The 15,258-nt window shown below is 46.4% G+C and overlaps 1 protein-coding gene across 4 annotated transcripts in view; it reads right to left on the reverse strand.

Moving 5' to 3' along the window:
* Positions 1-963: 963 nt before the first annotated feature.
* CNBD2 (cyclic nucleotide binding domain containing 2) overlaps positions 964-15,258 on the reverse strand; it is an 89,405-nt gene continuing 75,110 nt past the window's right edge. For 2 of the 4 annotated variants that reach the window (XM_011929123.1, XM_011929124.1), the window contains 2 exons: positions 8,272-8,441; positions 964-1,306 (listed from right to left, as the gene is read on the reverse strand). In XM_011929123.1, the coding sequence (XP_011784513.1) occupies positions 988-1,306; positions 8,272-8,441 (489 nt within the window). In that variant the 3' untranslated portion in view covers positions 964-987. The remainder of the gene's footprint in view (positions 1,307-8,271; positions 8,442-15,258) is intronic. The other 2 variants (XM_011929125.1, XM_011929126.1) reach the window with 2 other exon arrangements.

The raw sequence follows: 15,258 nt of genomic DNA on the forward strand, positions 1-15,258 counted from the left end.
CGGGCAGGCTCCTGTGCTGCCATGGCCTCCGCCAGGCTCCTCAGTGCTCTCAAGCTAACCTATGGGGCTCTCGAAGGGAAACAGGTACCTGGAGCTTGGTCTGTGATGCTGAGGCTGCTGGAGACAGGAACCCTGAGTTCTAGGCCCAGATCAGTGATGGGTAGCTCCAGATTAAGGACCCAGCAGAGAGAGTGAGGAGCCCTCTTTAGTTCTGACTCTGCAGCTTCCTTGTCTCCACCTCCTCTATCACAGCTGCTCACTCCTCATCCTGGACCCGATGCCTGCTCCTGTCATGCTGTCCCATCAGCGTCTCTCTGGCTCCTGTACCCTCCTCCCATCTAGTTGCGGCCTTGCTTCTGTCTCTGACAGGGACCCAGCCCACCACCTGTGGGCCCATATGTGTTTTGTTTGACACTATTTGAAAACAATCTGAATTAGTTGCTTGTGTTTAAAAACGGTAGGAATCATCTAAAATACTGAATTTCTTGATTCTCTTGAAGAATCTACAGACTGACAATATGAGGCCTGAATTATTTTCTGGCAGGACAGCAACTGACTGGGCTAAGGGACAGCTGCCCCATCTGGATGGGGAATTCATACAGCGGGCCCTAGCATCTCCACCATTCCCTGTTGCCTTCCCAGCCCTGCTGCTGCGCTCCTTTAGATGACCTGTCTGACCTTGGAAGGCATTCGCAACCCTAGTCTCGACCACTTTGATCTGAGCCTTCCCCACATCCAGCTCATGAGATAAGACCATCCTATCCTGAGACCATGCCCAGTGATTAACCCATCCACACACAGCCTCTGACCATCCATTCACTCAGCCCAGCCCTCGAGCATCAAGGGAGACTGTGCCCCCATTGCTGTCCCCCAAACACCTCTCTGGACCCACAGCTCAGCCCTCCAGGGCCCCCTCCTCCAAGTCCCACAACTCCCATGGTGGTCATTCAGAAAGCATGGCGGCCAATCCACCATCCTTTATTTGTCCTAAATAAGGATCCCTGCACTCTTATACTGAGGCAAGAGTTCTTGGATTTTGTACCGAGGTGCTTTGATGGCTTGGACAATCCTCAATGGGGGGAGGTATTTCTGGGGCGCCATAAAAATTGGATAACGAGGTTTAGTAGTCTTGTTGTTGCTGCACAAATCCAGGATCACAGACTTAGAGTTGTAGATCTCTTTCTTCTTGGGCCGGATTGGAGGGAATGGTGGACTTTGGCGAGGCTCCACAAGCAGCCGCAACAGGTCCTTCCGAAAGATATTCCAGCTGTTCTCCTGGAGGAACTTCTGGCACATATCTTCATCACTAAAGGGCAGGCACAAAAGCCGAGGTTCTCATGCCAGTCCCGCCCCTCCAGCCTTGCCTCCTGCCACTCTCCCCTCCCTAAGCATGTGGCGCCTCATCCTGCTTCTCTGACCCTCCCAGACTCTCCCTCTGCACCCCTTCCCTTTCCACAGTTTTCTTCCCTTAGGCCTGTGCTGTCTCAGGTAGTAGTAATGGGCCACATGTAGCTAGCTACTGAGTACCTGAAATCCAGCCAGTCTGAAATAGAGATGTGCTGTGAGTGTAAAATACACACCAGATTTCACAGACTTAGAATAACAAAAGAATGTAAAATAGCTCATTAATCATTTTATATTGATAAACGGATAAAGTGTGATATATACATATTGCATGATTCTGTTTATGTAAGATGTCCAGAATAGGCAGGTCTGTAGAGACAGGAAATAGATTGGTGGCTGCCGTGGACTGGCCATGGTGCTGTGGCTCCACCCTGCCCCCTTCCCTCATAGCAAGTGAGGCTGAGGAAGGTGGAAGAAGGACTGGAGCCTCCTGAGACCACATCAAGGCAAGGGGGTGTTAAACTTCAATTAACTCACCTGTACTCTCTTACCTAAGCAGACAAGCTGAATACTTCACTAACAAGTCAGAACATTCTTCCAGCCAGATTATATTGACAAAGATAAAGTCAACTTTGATCTGTAGAGATTGGCTTAAGAAAAAACCCAGAGGTCAGCATGGCTACAAGCTAGTCTGTAGCGTCAGCAGTATGGCAAAGCCAGCTTCCCCCCTCTCATGAAAGCTGGGCATGTGCACCTCTTCTCAACTCCATGCTTGTGGCAGCAGGTTGGTAGTTTGAAACTGGCCATGGTGGGAGTATTTACACCACAGAAATCAGCAAACACTGCAAGCTAGGGTCCTCTTCCTGCATCTTGGAGAGCTGGTTGTTAAACATCCACCGAGCACACTACTGGGTAGTCCTCAGTTGAAAAGTTCCATTAACTCCCAATTTCTTACACAATAAATAACAACAACATCTCACTCTGACTTAGGACTTACCATGTGTCAAGCACTTTACATTTGTTAACTCAATTAATTTTCAAAATCACCCCATTTCACAAACATAGAAATTGGGGTGAGGCAAAGGAATTCACCAAAACCTAGGAGGGGGCTAGCATGTGATGACTAATTCTTAAGGGATAATTTTTTTAAAAACCTAGATTCTAAGCTAAGACAGACAAGACTACATGTCACTTCCTGATGTTGATGTTCACATTGATTTCTAGTCTACTTTTTCACTGAACAGGGTAGCGTCAGCTTCACACAGTGGTCTCAGTTCCAATCCCCTGTCTCACTTGAACTGAAAGCTGCATCTGTCCTTTCAGGCTTTAAAAAAATCAACCCATGGCCGGGTGCAGTGGCTCACGCCTGTAATCCCAGCACTTTGGGAGGCCAGGCGGGCAGATCACTTCAGATCAGGAGTTCGAGACCAGCCTGGCCAAGATGGTGAAACCCTGTCTCTACTAAAAATACAAAAATTAGCCAGGTGTGGTGGCACATGCCTGTAATCCCAGCTACTCAGGAGGCTGAGCCACAAGAATCACTTGAACCCAGTGGGCAGACATTGCAATGAGCTGAGATCACGCCATTGCACTCCAGCTAGGGTGATAGAGTGAGACTCGCCTCAAAAAAAAAAAAAAAATCAGCCCATGACGCCCTTAAGCCCTCCTGGGCAATCCCCCAACATTAGTTCATACTATCAGTCTGTTTTGAGTGATTCTCTTCACTTTGGCCTTGGGAGATTTCCTGACTTTCTTGTGTACGCAGCCATGCATTCTACCCCGCATGGGCCCCGCTGTGCTCTGCAGGGGTGATTTTCAGGATATCCAGCCTGCACTATTCACAGGACAGGTACCTCTGCCACTGGCTCTATGATCTTCAGGACCTCAGAGTCTTTGATTAAAACATGAGGGATCTGAGCTAGATAATGGATATGTTTTCTGCCTGTTTTAGCAGTCTAGAAAGGCATAAGTTCAACAATTAATGAATAAGACAGATTTCTGTAAGTCAGCATTCTAGATGAGGGCCGCAAATGCTGACTGAGCAGGGCAGATGCTGAATGTTCCATCTGCCCCCCCCCCACCCACAAGTCTATGTAAACCTTTTCTGAATTTCCATTCAACAGATATTAACCAATCCCCATCACATGCCAGGCATTATGCAATGAGCTAAGGCTGCTTAAACCCTTTTTTGAGTGGCAGGTCTAAATGGCTATTTCCTATATTGGTAGTACCCAGGAATCAGAGAAGTGTGGCATCCTTGAACCAGAAGGAACCACCAGTATTTCTCAGCTTGTTTTTCTCACAAGACTGCCCCAGTGTTGGCCTTATTTACATATCATCTGCTCTTTAAATTTACTAATGATTTTCCAGGCTGGGCACGGTGGCTCACACTTGTAATCCCAGGGGAGGCTGAGGCGGGCAGATCGCCTCAAGTTGGGAGTTCGAGACCAGCCTGGCCAACATGGTAAAACCTCGTCTCTACTAAAATTAGCCAGGTGTAGTGGCAGTGCCTGTAATCCCAGCTACTTGGGAGACTGAGGCAGGAGAATCACTTGAACCCAGGAGGCGGAGGTTGCAGTGAGCCAAGATCATGCCACTGCACTCCAGCCTGGGCAACAAAGCAAGACTCTGTCTAAAAAAAAAAAAAAATTACTAATGATTTTCCTTCAATCTGTTCAGTTTCTTTTACTTAAATATTTACTTTAACTTTGTCTTAAGCAACAAGATCTGTCAGATCACATGGTTAGTAAGCTAGTCATGTTGCTTTTTCTAATTCACACAAATAAATACATAACTGTTAAAACTAAAAATGTCAATCTGTGAGCCACCTAAAATCATCCTGTAACCCTCCTGTGGAATATGTTCCATACTTTAAAAACTACTGATCTACTCTAATTTTCTTGTTTTGCTGATTGGAGTTGGAAGCCTAGAGAAGGTCATGAAGACCTCACATTGCTCAAGGTCATGAAGATCTCACGTCAGAGCCTTTTGTGTGCTTACTGGCCAGGGCTGGAATCACCTGCAGCTCTGTCTGCCTTCATACCCCCTTTCTCTACCATTGGAATCACTCGTTTCCTACACCTGCTGCCAAAACCGTGTCTGATCACAATATCACCGCAAGTAAAGAAAAGAGAGAGGATGCAATATTGTGTAAGAAGTATGAGCTCCATTATGAAAATGGAGCACGACGATAAATGCGTATTTGGCACATATCCATGAAGTGAAAAAAACATTAAAAGGAAACACAGAAGATGCGAACTGGGATTGCTGGAGGATTGCAAATGATTTGGGTTTTGTCTTTTTCACTGTTCAGTGCTTTTCCATTTTCTGCAATGAGTATGGCCCATTCACATTTAGTCAACATTTATTAAGTACCTTCTGCATTCTGGGCACCATACAGGTGCTAGAGACCAAAGGCAGATACAGCACAGCCCTGCCTTCCTGAAGCACTTGATCAGGTGGAAGGGAAAGAGCTGTGCAAACGGGTAACTATATGTCAACACAACATGGTCAATGACAGAGCTGCGTAGAGAATATTATGAGTGTGCAGAAAGGGGGTACTTATCCCAAACGGGTTAGTCTGAGGAGGTTTGCTGCAGAAGATGAATCTTACAGAATGAGCAGGAATTTATCACACAAAGGATGAAAGCAGGACTGGGGTCAGTATTTCAGGCAAAAGGGCCAGCATTGGCAAAGGCAAGGTATGTGCAGCATATAGCAGGCAACCCGCCTGGGTTGCTGGAGTGAGTTGGAGGTGGCAGGAGATGCTGCAGGGGGCTTGAGCAGGGGGTCAGACTGCGGTGGGTCATTGCGGTAGCACTGAGTTTGGACTTTATCCTATAGGCAGTGAGATACCATTGAGAGGTTTCAAGCAGGAGTTTAACACAACTAGATTAGGGTTTTAACAAGAACACAGTGTGCAGAAAGAATCCGGCAGAGAGGAGACTAAAGGGAGGAACCCGTGATAAGACTCTTGCAGGAATCTAGCTTGGTGGTCCCGAAGTGGGGGTGGAGGCCAGGCACGGTGGCTCATGCAATTCCAGCACTTTGGGAGGCCAAGGTGGGTGGATCCTTTGAGCTCAGGAGTTTGAGATCAGCCTGGGCAACATGGCAAAACCCTGCCTCTACCAAAAAATAGAAAAAAATTAGGCAGGCATGGTGGCGCCTGCCTGTTGTCCCAGCTAGTGGGAAGGCTGAGGTGGGAGGATCACTTGAGCCCGGGAGGTGGAGGTTGCAGTGAGTTGAGATTGAGCCACAGCATGCCAGCCTGGACGACAGAGTGAGACCCCGTCTCTCACATACACAGAGGAAACAAAGTTGGGGTGGAGAGACACGTCACCCAGGGAGATGTACAAGATCCACCAGCGTATGTGAATAGTAAGATTTCATTTATATTTATCTTTCTCTTATTCTTTTAAAAGATCGATTTTCATATGCTTATAATATATATTGATACAGTAATACTATATGTGGATATAACAAAAACAAATCAACAGATGTTATTTATATTACATATACATACCAGGGAGTACATGCTTGAACACTTTTTAGTAATACCAACGTGAGATGAAAACAGTTTTGAGACCACTGGTCTGGGCAATAAATTAATTTTTACATTTAAATAAAGCTATTTGTTCTCATTATAAAAGCATTAACATTCACTCTAGAAAATCTGGACACTATGAAAAAGTAAAAAGAAAAAATGTATCTAATCTTTCAAGATACATACTTATTTTTAATAATTATAAAAGTAAATCAGCACTTTGGAAGACCAAGCAGGAGGACGATTTAAGTCCAGGAGTTCAAGACCAGCTTGGGCAACATAGTGAGACTCCCATCTCTACAAAAAAATTTTCAGTTAGCTGAGCATTGTAGTGCATGTCTATAGTTCCAGCTACTCGGGAGACTGAGCTGGGAGGATCATTTGAGCCCAGGAGGTCAAGGCTACAGTGAGCCATGATTGTGCCACTGCACTCCAGCCTGGGGAACAGAGTGAGAACCTGTCTCAAAAAAAATAAGTAAATAAAAATAAAATAAAATAAAAGCAATGTATATGCATTGCAAGAACAAATATGACAGGAATATATAACCAGAAAGTTCCTTTAGTCTCACCTCCCGGAGAAAACGACTCTTACCACAGGCATTGTCATTTTCGCTTATTTCCTTCTAGGTTTCTCTCGGGTAAGTGTTTGACAAAGGCATAGTCAGAGCACCTGTACAATTCTGTACCGCCCTTTTCCAGTATCATTATATCACCCATTTTACCCTGCTGTTACAGAGCCATTAAGCTTACCATTTTTTAAATAAAACAATTATGTTCTATCAAGAGAATATACTACAATTTTGTAAACTATCCCTTTAGTGTGGCACACACGAATGTTGTTGTCATTGTTTTTCTATTATGAATATGGCTGCTATGAACATCTTACTTTATTTATTTACTATTACTATTTTTGTTTGTTTGAGACAGAGTTTCGCCCTTGTTGCCCAGGCTGGAGTGCAATGGCGCAACCTTGGCTCACTGCAACCTTTGCCTCCCAGGTTCAAGTGATTCTCCTGCCTCAGCCTCCTGAGTAGCTGGGATTAAAGATGGCTGCCACCACACCTGGCTAATTTTTTGTACATTTAGTAGAGACAGGGTTTCACCATGTTGGCCAGCTGGTCTTAAAACTCCTGACCTCAGGTGATCCACCTGCCTCGGCCTCCCAAAGTGCTGGGATTACAGGCGTGAGCCACCATGCCCAGCTTATTATTATTATTATTATTGAATGGAATCTCGCTCTGTCACCCAGGCTGGAGTGCAATGGCGTAATCTTGGCTCACTTCAACCTCTGCCTCCCGGGTTCAAGTGATTCTCCTGCCTCAGCCTCCTAAGTAGCTGGGATTACAGGGGCCCACTACCATGCCCAGCTAATTTTTGCATTTTTAGTAGAGACAGGGTTTCACCATATCTGCCAGGCTGGTCTTAAAACTCCTGACCTCAGGTGATCCACCTGCCTCGGCCTCCCAAAGTGCTGGGATTACAGGCATGAGCCACTCCTCCCGGCCTTATTATTATTACTATTATTATTATTTTTGAGACGGAGTTTTGCTCTTATTGCCTGGGCTGGAGTGCAATGGTACGATCTTGGCTCACTGCAACCTCTGCCTTCTGGGTTTGAGTGATTCTCCTGCCTCAGCCTTCCGAGTAGCTGGGATTACAGGTGCCTGCCACCATGCCCAGCTAATTTTTGCATTTTTAGTAGAGACAGGGTTTCACCATATCTGCCAGGCTGGTCTTAAAACTCCTGACCTCAGGTGATCCACCTGCCTCGGCCTCCCAAAGTGCTGGGATTACAGGCGTGAGCCACCGCGCCCGGACTTATTATTTTTTAACACAGAGTTTCACTCTGTCACCCAGGCTGAAGTGCAGTGGTGCCATCTCAGCTCACTGCAACCTCTGTCTCCCAGGTTCAAGCGAATCTCCTACCTGAGTAGTTGGGATTACAGGCATGTGCCACTGCGCCTGGCTAATTTTGTGTTTTTAGTAGAATTGGGGTTTCACTACGTTGGCCAGGTTGGTCTCAAACTCCTGACCTCAAGTGATCTGCCTGCCTCGGCTTCCCAAACTGCTGGGATTATAGGCGTGAGCCACCGTGCCCGACCCTGCAATGAACATCTTAATGCAGGGGCTTTCTCCATATTTTGGCTCTATAAATTCACAGATGAATCTCTGTCTCAAAGTGGCAGGACAGTTTTATAGCATTTGAAATGTAATGCTAAAATTATCATCAAAAGGATTGAGCCTATCTAGAGTGTACCAACAACTCCCATTTCATTTCACCCTTGTCAGCAATAGGTATTACATTTTTCCTTCTTTTACTAAAGTAACAGGTGAAAAATTGTTCATTTCACCTGATGGGACTTACGCACATTTCCAGTACTGACCTGGGGAATGCAATATTGAGCTTTAACAACTTTTTCATCATCTCGTCATCATTGTCAATCAGTTCATAAAATATTTCCTTCCTTATCCGTATCAACTCATTTCCCAGGCTCATCAGGATCAAGGGTCGTGTGTCGCATTCACCCTCTGGAAGGAAGGCCTGGTGAAGACCCTTGGGAGAAGTCACAGAAAGTTAGACCTCAGAGACTGGCCAGGTCTGCCTGCAGATTTATCTTTTATTTTTATTTTTTTTGAGACAGAGTTTCGATCTTGTTGCCCAGGCTGGAGTGCAGTGGCCCAATCTCAGCTCACTGCAACCTCTGCCTCCCAGGTTCAAACGATTCTCCTGCCTCAGCCTCCCAAGTAGCTGGGATTACAGGCATGCACTACCAAGCCCGGCTAATTTTGTATTTTGAGTAGAGATGGGATTTCTCCATGTTGCTCAGGCTGGTCTCGAATTCCTGACCTCAGGTGATCCACCGCCTTGGCCTTCCAAAGTGCTGGGATTATAGGCATGAGCCACCATGCCTGGCCTACCCGCAGATTTTCTAGATGGGAAAAAGAAGGCCTCAAACAGGAGGTGAATTTATCTGGGATCACTGAGCAAATGACCAGCAGGAGAAATCCTGGGGCCTTTTTGCTACATGACATGGAATTCCTCTGACCCTGGAATTAGAAGAGCACCTAAATCAGACTACCCACTGTCCCACTCCAGCAATCTCACTGCCACTATTGCTCTCAAATTTTCCCCAACGTCTAATTACAGCTCTCTCTTTTTTTTGTTGAGTGAATCTGTTTTCTCTTCCTTAGGACTTACGACAAAAATCAAACAGGCGCCAGGTGTAGTGGCTCACGCCTGTAATCCCAGCACTTTGGGAGTCCCAGGTGGGTAGATCACTTGAGCCCAGGAATTTTAACCAGCCTGGGCAACATGGTGAAACCACACATCTACACAAATTACAAAAGTTAGCCAGGTGTGATAGTGCGTGCCTGTAGTCCCAGGCTGAGGTGGGAGGATTTCTTGAGCCCAGGAAGTGGAGGTTGCAGTGAGCCGAGATCACGCCACTGCACTCCAGCCTGGGCAAGACAGGGAGACTCCGTCTCAAAAAAAAAAAGAAAAAAAAAGGAAAATTGTCCAACATCACACATCAGGAAAGCAATAAACCTAGGCTTTGAACTAGGTGGTCTGTCTTCAGAGTCTGTGCTTTCAGCAACTACAATGAGGAAACTGAGGCACAAAGAGGTTAAGTAGCTTGCCCAAGGTAACGAGACATAAAGTGGCAGAGCCCAACCTTGAACCAGGGATCCACTTAGGAGCACTGCTGTCCTGCTTACTCTCTCAGCCACTTCCAACCCACATGCTGCAGGCACACAGCTGGAGTCAGTTGCTTCTCTGGCTAGATGCTTCAAATAGCCTCCCAAAGCACCTGGGATCAAATAAATCTCCTCATGCCTCCTAAGGCCTGGGCTGTCTCACCCTTCCAGGCCCTCCATCTCAGCCTCGTGTCACTGCTGCCTTGCTTAGTCTGTTCCAGCCACCCTGTCCTCCCTTCCAATCCCCTCAACACACCTCCTCCCTCCTGCCTTGAACCTTGAACTTGCCGCTTCTCTCTGGAACACTTTTCTGCCAGGTTGTTCCATCGCTTATTCTTTTTTTTTGTTTTGTTTTGAGAGAAAGTCTCACTCTGTCCCCAGCCTGGAGTGCAGTTGGATGATTTCAGCTCACTACAACCTCAACTTCCTGGGCTCAAGAGATCCTCCTGCCTCAGCCTCCTGAGTAGCTGGGACTACAGGTGTGCACCACCACACTCAGCTAATTTTTGTTTTTGGTAGAGACGGGGTTTCACCATGTTGCCCAGGCTGGTCTTGAACTCCTGGCCTCAGCGATCCTCCTTCCTTGGCCTCCCAAAGTGCTGGGATTACAGGTGTGAGCCACTGTGCCCAGCCCCATAGCTTATTCTTTTCATCATTCAGGTCTCAGCTTAAACATCACCTCCTCAGAGCAGACTTCCCTTAGCCACCCCATTTAAGAACCTCTCCACACACCCTGCTTTCCATTCCATTCCTAACAGCAATTTGTAATTTTCTATGTATTTACTAGCTACCTCTTGTCTGTCCTGACTAGATCATAAGCCCCATGACGGCAGGAATTATGTCAGTTTACTCAGCCACACTGGCACTTTGTGCCATGCTTGGAGCATGGTAGGTGCTCAAGGAACATCTGCTGAATGAGTGACCCAAATGGAGTCACACAACTTTAGAGGTGGCAGCTCCCCCAGATGAATCTCCTCATTTTCTCATGACACAGACTCAGAAAGGGAAAGTGATTTGCCCATGGCCACACAGCTAACTATTAGAAGCAAAATGAGAATAAGAAGTGCTGCTTGTCACCTCTCTTCTGCGATGTCCATGGCTCTGGCCCGTCCAGTCTTGACGACTTCAGAGCCCTCAGCCTGCCTGTTCCATGGAGAAGTTGGACTTCCTATATCTCCTGGCTTGAAACCAGGGTCCCTCTACCCTAGGCCCCACCCTCTGCTGTTCCCAGGGCTGACCCAGCTCCACACTGCTACTCCCAAGGGTGAGGACAATGTGACCTACCTTCCAGGGGGCGGGTTCAGTCAAGCAGTTACCACTCTCATTCTCCTACAGCTGAAGTCGGGGCCTCAACACAGAGAGCTCAGAGTCCTATCACAGGCACCTCACGGAGGCATCCGCAGACATTTTCTTCAAAGGGGTCACGTTAACAAATATTTGTTGAAGGCCTTCTATGTGCTGGCCCTATGTGGGAAGCAGCAGCCAGGTCCTTTTGCTAAGTCCCCACCCAAAGCCTTCTAGGACTTCTAGGAAATCAAGGCCTTACTCCTTGTTCCAGCATTGCAGGGCCTGGACAAAACAGACCCTGTTGTTCCTGTTCCTGACACAGCCTCCCCTCCTGTCACTGCCTACCAAACTGAGCAAGGCCTTTTCCATCCTCATGCCTCCATCCTGCCTAGGCCTCAGTGTCCCGTGGTGCCCTGTGTTCAGCTCTGAGCACCTTACTCTGAAACATTAACAAATTGAAGCGAAGCAGACACCACCTTCATTAACTCTAACAAAGACGTATTAATGTAAGATGTTAATAACAGGGGAAACTGGGAGAGGGATATATGGGGACTCTCTGTACTATCTTCTCAATTTTTCTGTAAATCTAAAACTGTTCTAAAAAATAAGACCACTAAAACAATGAATCCAGTAGTGGGAGCAGGGGGAGTGTGGGTGACCACGCTTGGCTGTGAGCTGATCACTGTGGAGGCTGGGAGGCGGGTGACAGAGCTGAGTGGCAGGAGGAGCAGTATGTGGGCGCAGAGGTGGGGCAGGCAGAAGGACTTTCCAGGAGGAGCAATGGGCTGGAAGGCTGGAAACTACGCTCCTTGAAGAATGACCGAAGGAATGGAGGCCACTCTGTGTGAATATGAAAATAATTAACGGAACACTGGCACTGTGCCCGGCTACATAAATGTTGAATGAAAAACAAAACAGCATTCTTTAAATACCTAAGGGCATCACATGCTAAGGAAGTAGATTCCTTCTGTTTTGGGGGATAGGGCAGGGAGAGGAGAGGAGCTAGTTTAAAACTGTAGGAGGCAATGTTTTACTAAACAAAAGGAAGAAATTTCTAAGAGCTAAAAAATAATCAGCATTGACAAAGGGACTGGACCTTTGTCCACTGGACTGTGCTAGAGACTGGACCTCTTAGACAGTACTGGACTGACCTTCCCAGCCCTGAGGACATACAGGCTGGTGTGAGTGGAGAGAAGGAGCATGCACAGTCCACCATAACACAGGGGGAGAATGGCGTAAGGACAACCTTGGAGATAGTGACAGAGGAACAGAGGAGAGGGCTTGGTGAGGGAACAGTTTCCCGGATGCCAAATGACCACATATGAGGCTTCAGGAGACAGCCCTCTGCAGGCACAGGCGGGCTGACTCCCATTTCTCCTCCTGGAAAGCCCTTCTCCCGCCCCACCTCTGCACCCGCACACTGCTCCTCCTCCTCTCATTCAGCTCTGGCACCTGCCACCCAGCTTCCATAGTGATCAGCTCATAGCCAAGCATGGTCATCCATACTGCCCTTGCTACCACTACTGCATTTTTTTTTTTTGAGACAGGCTCTCATTCTGTTGTTCAGATTGAAGTACAGTAACACAATCATGGCTCACTGCAGCCTCGATTTCACAGGCTCAAGCAATCCTCCCACCTCACCCTCCCAAGTAGCTGGGATCATAGGCAAATGTCACCATGCCCAGCTAACTTTTTAATTTTTTGTAGAGACAGGGTCTCACTTTGTTGCCCAAGCTGGTCTCGAACTCCTGGGCGTCAGCAAGTGTGAGCCATTGTGCCCAGCCTTGGATTCCTTTTTTTTTTTTGAGACAGAGTCTTACTCACCCAGGCTAGAGTGCAGTGGTGCAATCCTGGCTCACTGCAACCTCTGCCTCCTGGGTTCAAGCGATTCTCCTGCCTCAGCTTCCCGAGTAGCTGGGGTTACAGGTGTGTGCCACCATACCTGGCTAATTTTGTATTTTTAGTAGAAATGGGGTTTCACCATGTTGGCCAGGCTGGTCTCAAACTCCCAACCTCAGGTGATCCGCCCGCCTTGGCCTCCCAAAGCATCTGGGATTACAGGCGTGAGCCACCGCGCCCGGCCTGGTGGTCTTATTTTTTAAAACAGTTTTAGATTTACAGAAAAATTGAGAAGATAGTACAGAAAGTGCCCATATACTCCATGTCCAGTTTCCCACATCTTACATTGGTAAGTCTTTGTTACAGTTAGTGAACTTCTACTGCTACATTATTGTTAGCTAAAGTCAATGAGTTGCTTAGATTTCCTGTTTCACCTAATGCCCTTTTTCTAGTTCACTATCTTATCCAGGATACAACATTACGTTTAATAATAGGGCTCTTTAGGCTCCTCTTGGCTGTGGCATTTTCTCAGGCCATTTTTTATTGTCTTGGCAGTTTTGAGGGTACTCACTGAGTATTTTGTGGGATGCCACTGTTAGAATTTGTCTCATGTTTTCCCTCTAATCATGTCTCATGATTAGACTGGAGTTACAAGATATTGAGAGGATGGCCACAGAAGTTAAGTGATATTTTCATCACATCCTATCAAGGAACAATACTATCAACATGATGTTTTACTATTGATGTTGGCCTTGATGATCTGGCTGTGTTTTTCAGATTTTTTCCACTGTAAAGTTACTTCATTCCCCTCTTGCCATACTGTATTCTTTGGAAGGAAGTCCTATGCATGGCCCACATTTAAGGAGTAGAGAGTTAGGCTCTCTCTCCTTTAAGACAGTGTAGCTACATAAATTGCTTGAAATTTATTCTGCAGGGAGATTTGTCTCTTCTCCTCCATTTATTAATTCATTATTAATTCATTTATATCAATATGCACTCACGAATGTTTATTTTGTACTTTTGGTTATAATCCAACACTGCTTTATTTTGCTTTTCAAATTGTTTCAGCTTTGGCCACTGGGAGATATTTTAGGTGGCCCCCGTGTCCTTGGACATGCTCCCATATTAAAGTAGTTCCTGCCCCTCCCCCAGCTCTTCCTTACTTTCTGGCATTACAATATGTTCTAGACTCATCCTGTGTATTTCCTGCCCTAGTCCTAGATTCAACCATTCTTCCAAAGAGCCCTTGTTCCTTTTATTGGGAAATTGTATTAGAAATCATGATCTGGTTTCTTGACATTGGCCTGGGCAATGGTTTTTTTTTGGGTATGACCCCAAAACACAGGCAACAAAAGCAAAAATAGACAAATGAGATTGCATCAAACTAAAAAGCTTCTGCACAGCAAAGGAAACAACCAACAAAGTAAAAAGACAACCTAAAGAATGATAGAAAATATTTGCAGAAAAAAAAAAAAAAAAAGAGTTGGGCCGGGCGCGGTGGCTCAAGCCTGTAATCCCAGCACTTTGGGAGGCCGAGACGGGCGGATCACGAGGTCAGGAGATCGAGACCATCCCCATCTCTACTAAAAAATACAAAAAACTAGCCGGGCGACGTGGCAGGCGCCTGTAGTCCCAGCTACTCGGGAGGCTGAGGCAGGAGAATGGCCTAAACCCAGGAGGCGGAGCTTGCAGTGAGCTGAGATCGAGCCACTGCAATCCAGCCTGGGCGGCAGAGCGAGACCCCGTCTCAAAAAAAAAAAAAAGAAAATATTTGCAAGCTGTACATCTGATAAGGGGATAATATCTAAAATGTATAATGAACTTAAACAACACAGTCTCAAGAAAGCAAATAGCCTGGTTAAGAAGTGGGCAAAAACTCTGAATAGACATTTCTCAAAGGAAGACATACAAATGACCAACAGGTATATGAAAAAAATGCTCAACATCACTGATCGTCATGGAAATGCAAAGTGAAAATCCAATGAGATATTGAGTTATACTTGTTAAAGTGGTTACTATCAGAAAGACAAAATATGACAAATGTTGGCAAAGATTTGGAAAAAAGGGAACCCTCAAACACTATTGGTGGGAATATAAATGAGGACAGCCTTTATGAAAAACAGTATGGAGGCCAGGCACGATGGTCCACGCCTGTAATCTCAGCCCTTTGGGAGGCCAAGGTGGGAGTATCGCTTGAGGCCAGGAGTTCCAGACCAGCCTGGGCAACATAGTGAGACCCTGTCTCTAACAAAAAATAAAAAAATTAGTTGGGCATGGCAGCACACACCTGCAGTCTCAGCTATTCACAATACTCAGGTGAGAGCATTGGTTGGGTCCAGGAGTTCAAGGCTGCAGTGACCCATGATCACTCGCCACTGCACTCCAACCTGAGTGACAGAGCAAGACCCTGTCTCTTAAAAAGAATAAAAGAGGCCAGGCACAGTGGTTCACGCCTGTATTTCCAGCACTTTGGTAGGCTGAGGTGGGTGGATCATGAGGTCAGGAGTTCAAGACCAACCCAGCCAACATGGTGAAACCCCACCTGTACT

The sequence above is a fragment of the Colobus angolensis genome, unplaced genomic scaffold, assembly GCF_000951035.1.
Source record: "Colobus angolensis palliatus isolate OR3802 unplaced genomic scaffold, Cang.pa_1.0 Scaffold8, whole genome shotgun sequence".
In the NCBI taxonomy this organism is placed as follows: Eukaryota; Metazoa; Chordata; class Mammalia; order Primates; family Cercopithecidae; genus Colobus; species Colobus angolensis.